Source organism: Belonocnema kinseyi, chromosome 3 (genome assembly GCF_010883055.1).
Source record: "Belonocnema kinseyi isolate 2016_QV_RU_SX_M_011 chromosome 3, B_treatae_v1, whole genome shotgun sequence".
Classification (NCBI taxonomy): domain Eukaryota; kingdom Metazoa; phylum Arthropoda; class Insecta; order Hymenoptera; family Cynipidae; genus Belonocnema; species Belonocnema kinseyi.
Window position 1 is genome coordinate 88,486,017 of NC_046659.1, and position 7,700 is coordinate 88,493,716.

The 7,700-nt window shown below is 30.0% G+C and overlaps 1 protein-coding gene across 1 annotated transcript in view; it reads left to right on the top strand.

Annotated features, from left to right (window-relative positions):
• The first annotated feature begins 243 nt into the window (after positions 1–243).
• The window catches only part of LOC117169920 (transient receptor potential channel pyrexia-like), a 25,679-nt gene continuing 18,222 nt past the window's right edge, over positions 244–7,700 (top strand). Inside the window, exons 1-2 of the mRNA XM_033356430.1 lie at positions 244–342; positions 1,143–1,301. Of these exons, the coding sequence (XP_033212321.1) occupies positions 244–342; positions 1,143–1,301 (258 nt within the window). The remainder of the gene's footprint in view (positions 343–1,142; positions 1,302–7,700) is intronic.

Below are 7,700 nucleotides of genomic sequence, written 5' to 3' on the forward strand. Positions count from 1 at the left end.
TAGTAATAAAAATATTTGTTTTTTAAAACCAGATAACTGACTCTCTGTAGTTGCTTCCCATCTCCTTATTTTTTTGTAATGGTCTAACCTCTTACGTTTTTTAACCTTTTTCTTACCATATTTCTCTTCCTAAAAGTTTGTGAATACAGTTGTGTGGAACCGAAAGAACAACGGTGCTCAGTCAAGCCTAACAATCCGGATGAGGGCCGCACTCTCAGCGCGTTAGTTGCATCAGTGTGCGTCATGCGTCCAAATCCAACAGATGATTCACGCGGCCCTGACTGTTTACGTTTGAAGTCACTGGAATTGCGCCAAAGGCCACTACAGGTCATGCCCGAAACCGTACACTAATCCAGGTTCAACTCTACTTACTTTTTTTGTTTAAAGCCCTTAAATAAATCTATTTTGCTACTCTTTCAGCACCAAAATACCAATCGAATTCCAACCTAAAGTCTTAATCTTGCATATTCTACAAAAAGCCACTTTCAGAAGATTTTTTTTCCCTTAAGTTTTTGCTTTCCGAGCAGAAATGATATTTTTAAAAAAATGTTATAATTTTTGCATAAAGAAACATATAATTTTGGTTTTCACATAGACCTTTCAGCGAAAAATCTTATATTGCAGTGCCATACCATCACACTAAATCTTTATTTTCCCGGGAGAATAATTTTTTTTGAAAAAACCTTTTTATTCTTATTCAACTTTTCTATGTCTCGGGAATAATTTTTTTGTTTGTTTCAGCTAATAGGTGCACTTTTTGTCGTGACTGACAACCAATCTTGTTCCAATTTTAGGTTCATGACAGTTTGAGATTGTAATCTTCCATATTCTATTCTCGGTCTTAATTCAGAAACACGTCAGCTCGAGCGTAAACTTTTGTTTGACCTTGAAATGGTGATTTCCATTTTACAGCAAGTTATTTCATTCTCCTGAAAAATTCTGATTTTGTTGGTTATCTACTTTTGTATTGCAACCCTTTAACTTGTGTGCAAAACAAATGAAAAACAGGAGAGAATACCTAAAAACCTAAAATTATAATATAATTATAAGGTAGTTTTTGTCGATTAGAAAATGGATTTTAAGACGGAAAATAAACTGAAATAAAATGTTATAATTTTAAATATGTTGATTTTTCATTCCAGATTATCTTCCCATTAATATTTACTGGAATGGAAAATGATATTGACGTGGAGGCGACCATAGAATTCGGTGGCACAACTGGACAATCGGGTGCGATTCGCTGGGGTATTTCATGGGGTCTTCGAAGTTTTGTAGATAGCCGGATGATCGCAAAAATGAAAGTTGGTAAGTATTAAATCCCCTTGATTGTAATTAATTAATAAATATCTCATTTTAATTTATTAAACTTTACCAGCCGGACTTTTAACGCGAGATTGGCGAACAAGGGAAAGAAAGAAGCCTGGTCAAGAGGGTTCCAGAAGGAAGTTCACTTGGAAAAAGCGTTAAAGCATTAGAATTCTGAAATTACCAACTAAATGCATTGTAAAAATATATATAATTTAAATCACAGACTTTTTATTTTCTCCCTCCAAAATGACTTATAGATTTAAATATCTGAAATAGAACAGGAATAAAAGACTAGCTTATTTCAACCATGGATAAAGTCATAAGGTATATTGCAAAAATTTACTGAACTTAGAAAAATATATAATTGAAGCCAGTTTTTACATTGTAATTAGTAGACTTAGTCCAAGGAGTGTCAACTAGCGTTGAATAGCTGTAAAATTTAATTACCTTACAAGGGGAAAACACCCTTCAGAATTTGGTTTAGATTCCTACTCCTCCCAGTAATTAGTCATTACCAAAATTGGTAATATTAAAAAGTAATAAGATGCACTCCTCAGACATGATTGCAAAACAATTGCTTAAAAAAAATTCAGATAAATGTGTTGGACGAAGACGATAGCGCTCTCAGTTTATAACTGGAAAGCTCAATTCCTGCTGCCTTCATTTTCTTCAAATTAATTTTTGTTCGTTCAAATTTTGTATTGATTAAAACAATATGAAACATGCAAGAAACGAACTAAAGGTGGAAATTCGGTTTATTTTATATTAAAACTTTATGAAAGATGATTGATGGTTGTTCTTTATATTTATTTATTTTGTGAATTAGAATTTTTTACGATTGATACTAATTACTCAAGATTTTTCAGACACTTGATAATCGAAACCTCAGTGGAAAATCTTATTCTTTGTTTCCTTTAAGCGACAGATTGATTTAGAGGGTATCAAATTCATCTTGAATGTCACGCAATGGTCGCGTGCTGAGTTATTTGATAAACAAAGGCACGTCTGTACACAATAAGTAAATAGACCCATTATTTTTTATTGGTGAACATCATTATAATGGGTGCAGATCAAACTACCCATTAAAAACAAAATGATCGTGATATATCAGAACAAAAACATGTTAATTCCTCCATATTTAAACATATTTACTCATCTAATGAGGTATAATATCAATTATGTTGAGATGAGGGTCATTCGCATATGAAGTCAACAATACACGTCAACATGTAATACATAAATAATTATTCAGATGAACTTGAAAGTTGGTGTACTGATTAGAATGATATTTTTTAATATAAAAAATACGTATTGAAAATACTAAATCGTATTTGTTTACAAATACTTATTTATTTAAACGCCTTTAAGGGAAAAGTTGTAGTATCTATGTCGACCTATGCGACAATGTCACTTATGTATATTTTTAGTTTGTACGGCAGTATTACGGTGGGTCGAAAATAAAGAATTATAGTAATCGGAATCGATATAACACGAAGAAATGACAGTGAATTTATTTTTTGACTTTGAATTTTACAAATTTTAGAGAGAAAAAATCTGTTCAAGTTCAATTAAATTTTCTTCAAAAATAATTCGTTGAATTCTTATCTTCTTTAACTATAATATCATTTAATTTATGATGCTCAATTTAAAAATCTTTTACTGAACAAAATTTTCCATTTGAGATTTTTATTTTTGAACGTAAATTTTTAATTTGAAGAATTTTAAAATGCAGTCTTGGAAGACTTGAACAATTCAAATTTAAAAGTGGTTGGAATAAAAAAATTTCGATAGAAACATTTTTATTTGATTAATTATAAATATGAATTAAATCATTATTTTAACAATATGAATTGTGCTTGTAGTATTAAGAAGAGAACAATAATTGATTTGTTAAGACGGTTCTAAATCGGTTCAAAAATTAAGAATTTCTAGAGTTCACCGTTAAAAATCAAACTGGTTTATTTCAAAAGCCTTAATCGTAAAAAGAATTTAATAACTTGAAATTGATTTATTTTAAATTAAAAGTCTTAAATCGTCACAATTTCAAGGAACTTTAAATTTTTAACGTCAGGATTTTAATTGTTCTATTTAAAAATTGAGTAATTTTAAGTAAAATTGTTGAATTTTTATGAATATATAACAATTGAACACACATTATTTGTAGAACAATTTGAGTAATTTTTAGGGATATTTAGAGGTTTTAAAAAGATTTAAATTTAATTAAAAACTTGCAATAATTTGAAATAATTTAAACGAAGTGTGTGTTTTGACAGAATCCGCTTATTTGTACCGAAATTCCGCTGCAAGTAATGGCCTGATTTAAAACAAAATGTAGATTTTTCAGATTTTGAACAAAAAATTCACAAGCTTTTTAATAATTGTGAAAGGCTTCAAAAGAATAAAAACATTTTCTTAAAATTACTGGGAAAATTAAAAATGATTTTTTAGTTTGAAAAATTATTTGAAATTCAAATCATTTTAAAAGATATTTAGAAGTTATGAAAAAGTTTTATAATATTTTTAAATTATTAAAAATTATTAACATTTCTTTACTGAAAATTTAAACTTTCCATTTTTGATTGAAAATTGATCTTTTTTAGTTGAATATTCTACTTTTATCTTTTTGGTTCAGATTATTCATCTTCGTAAACTATTTTAAATTAAAATGATTCAACTTTTATTGTAAAAATTGTTTAGTTTAAAAAATGGAACCAATCAAGTTTGAATGTTTCTAGCTTAAAATTGGTTAAAATACTATATTTTTTTATATTTCATAAATGTTAAATATATTATTCAATTTAGAGCATTGAAAATGATAAAATGGATTTATATTTTTGGAACTGAATCTGAATCTTTGAACTTTACAATTTATAAAAGTTAAAAATGCTAAATTTGTCAGTTCAAATGCACTAAATTTAGAATTGCTCAATTGAAAAGTGTGAGCACTTGCCATTTCATATGCGTAAGTTATCGAGTATTTGAATACAAAAGTTTTGAATTTAAAAACTTTTAAACTTCAAATTTAAAGTTAAAAATTTAAGAGATCTACCTTAAGTGCTCTTATTTGCAGTTCATTTTTATTAATTTAAATGGAAAAATAGTTAGCTTTAGAGTTTTAATTTTTTAATTTAATTGGCCGTGAAAAGTGTTTACAAACCGGGAATTTTTTGTTTGGATTCGAACGGTCACCCTGAATTTGTAATGAAAAGATATGCAGCTTTGTTACCCGCGCTAAAAAAATATTTAAAAAATTCCTTGTATACAGAGTTTAAATTTTTTAAATGATTTTCGATTTTTTTTACATTGCCCCAAGAATTGAAATTGGAAATTCAGCGAATTTTTAAAATTCTCATTAGGTATTTAATAAAATTATCGTTACAACTTGCTATTTAAACATTTATTTGAGCTAGCGTGGGGATTTTTATTACAACTAGAAAAAATCTCTTAAATATCAAATACCAAATATTGAAAATTTTTATTTCGGGCTCTTTTCAATTTTTTTTCTAGTGAATTTCTAGTTTAAAAAGCCCACATGTGCTCAGAAAAATATTTAAAGAACAAGATCTAAAGATAGTTTCATTAAATGATAAAATAAAAATTGGCTGAATTTCGATTCTGGATCTTGTCGATTTCACATTCTTTTTTTTTATTTGCACATGGTTGGAGAATTTGTACCAAAAACCGGGGCGAATTAAACAGAAAACTTTTGACCTCTGGAAGTTTAAAAAACATGGGAATTGGTTAAAATTTGTAAACTCTGCAAATAAGAAATTTTTCGACATTTTTTTTCTAGCACATCACTTTTAGTTTATTTTTTCTCAGATAACTTTGTAATAACTATTTAAAGATAAACTCTGTACAGAATGTCCCAGACTCAAGAGTCCGGACTTATATAGCTGTATGAAAATAAAAAATTAAATAAATCGAAAATTTCTTCTACAAAAATTACTTGAAGTTTTAGTTTTTGAGCTATAAAATATTTAGATTGGATTAATTAGGAGCCCGGTACAAATGGACGTGCGTACGTGCGCTGACGTACGTTGGACTTTCGCTCACGCACGTGTGACTGTTTATTCCGCGCTCCTGATTGATCCAGCTTAAATATTTTATAACTCAAAAGCTAATTTATGTTTCTAATTTTTATACAGTCATATAAATTTGTCACTTTTTAAAATGAAAGTACCATTTTGGTTACTTTTATTTCAATAAATTAACCAATGGTGGAGTTCAGTTCTTTATACCTATTTCTGAATTTTCTTATATTATTTTGAAATATGTGATGTATTTAAAAAGATTCACCGAATTTTTCGACAGATTTCAATCACTTGAAGAGATTTCAAACGTATTTCATGTCATTTTTAAAAATTGTAAGGAATTTTCAAGAGTGTCAAAAAGTTTTCCGAGATTTCAAAAGATTTTAAGTGTTACCAAAGATTTTACAGTAATTGAAATATTATATGGTATTTTTGAAAATTGCAAAGGATTTTCCACAGTTTCAAGGGATTCAAAAAGGTTTGAAAGGATTAAAAAAACTTTAGGGTATTTTAAAAGATCCCGAGTAATTTTTAATTGATTTCAATAAATTTAGGTTATTCCGAGGAATTTTAAAGATTTTAGACTGTTTTAAAACCTTCATAGCATTTTCGAAAGCATCTAACAGTTTCAAGGGTTACCAAAATATTTCAAAGAATGAGAAATATTGTAAGGTATTTCGAAACATTCCAATGAATTTGTATTAGATTTCTATAATTGGGAGTTAATCCAAAGATTTTTTAAGATTTTCGGGTACTCTTACAAATTTTAAGTCACTTTTAAGAGCTTTAAGGGATAAGACCACTTTAGAATTTTGGAAAAATCTATTTTCTTGTTTTGCCTTAAAAAATAATTTAGGATGATAATAATAATATGCAGTTCGTACTATATATGGTGCTGTCCTAGCAGATTAGAGGTAAACGAAAGTTCAAGGATTTAAATGCCCGTATATCTTTAAACGCATTTTTCTCGAAACAACTTTTTTCAAGCTCGGAGGAAGTATCACTTGAACACTGGTGCATGTTACGTTTTGAAATTGTTACAGTAGCTTCACAATTACATTTTCTATCGAAGCACTTAGCCGTTTTTTTCTATTTAATGTAAACTATTTTTTCATAAACAATTCACTGCTTATTTTTTTGTCAAAAAATGGGTTCATTTTTTCAAACGTGTACTATTTGTACAGAATTTTATTTTTAAAAAAACATAATGTAATTCTATTGCCAGTATATGGATTATACAAATTTTTGGTTTTTCATTCCAGGTGTTAATTTCATGAAAAAACCGTCTTTCCTTGAAGTGGTTTTAAAAAAAGACGATTTTCTAGACGGGCACTCTCGCAGGCTTTTTGTATCAGAATAAAAACGCACATTTTTTCATAATTTAATATATGTTGAATAAACCATATACAAATAAAGAATAAAGTTCCGAAAATCGCTTACCTCCGATTAATTCGAAAGTTCGTATACCTATGTATTTGGACGCGCTGATAACGAATATGATAGTGAAAATACCCGCAACTTTGATTTTCAGAGTGAAAACCATGAAAAACCCATAAAAATCATGAATAGTGAAAATTCATAAAAAAGCTTCAAATAAAAGTTCTAGATCCTTTGAAAATACATATTTTATGTTGAATATGTTTTTACCCTACGACTGATGGTTTTCGACAAAATAGACGATAAATATGAAAAATCACAGATATACTGCAAAATTTTTAGCGGTGCGACTTAAATTGTATGCGAAATTCCTGGAAGGCTGGATGGACGGAAAATATTGAAAATCGCAGAAATACTGAACATCAAAATTCTTGGAAGGCTAAGTCTAATTCTGTGACCAGTCAGAGGGGTGCCTTCCCGCAACCATGAGACGCTGGAAACGGGGTCATATGTTATTTAAGTTATTTCTGTGTCCAGTTATAGGGATGCCTTCCCGCCCCCATGACACGTTGCAAAGAAGGGTCGTGTGTGACCTAAGTTTTTTCTGGGACCAGTCACAAGGGTGCCTTCCCGCCCCCATGAGACGCTGGAAAGGGGGTCGTATGTTATTTAAGTTATTTTTGTGACCAGTCATTGGGATGCCTTCCCGCCCCTATGACATGTTGGAAATGGGTCGTGTGTGACCTAAGTTTTGTCTGGGACCAGTCACAGGGGTGCCTTCCCGCCCCATTGATATGTTGGAAATGGGTTGTGTGTGACCTAAGTTTTGTCTGGGACCAGCCACAGAGGTCCCCCCCATGACACGTTGGAAATGGCGTTGTGTCAGACCTAAGTTATTTTTGTGACCAGTCATTGGGATTCCTTCCCGCCCCCCCATGACACGTTGGAAAAGGGGTCGTGTCTGACCTAAGTTTTGTCTGG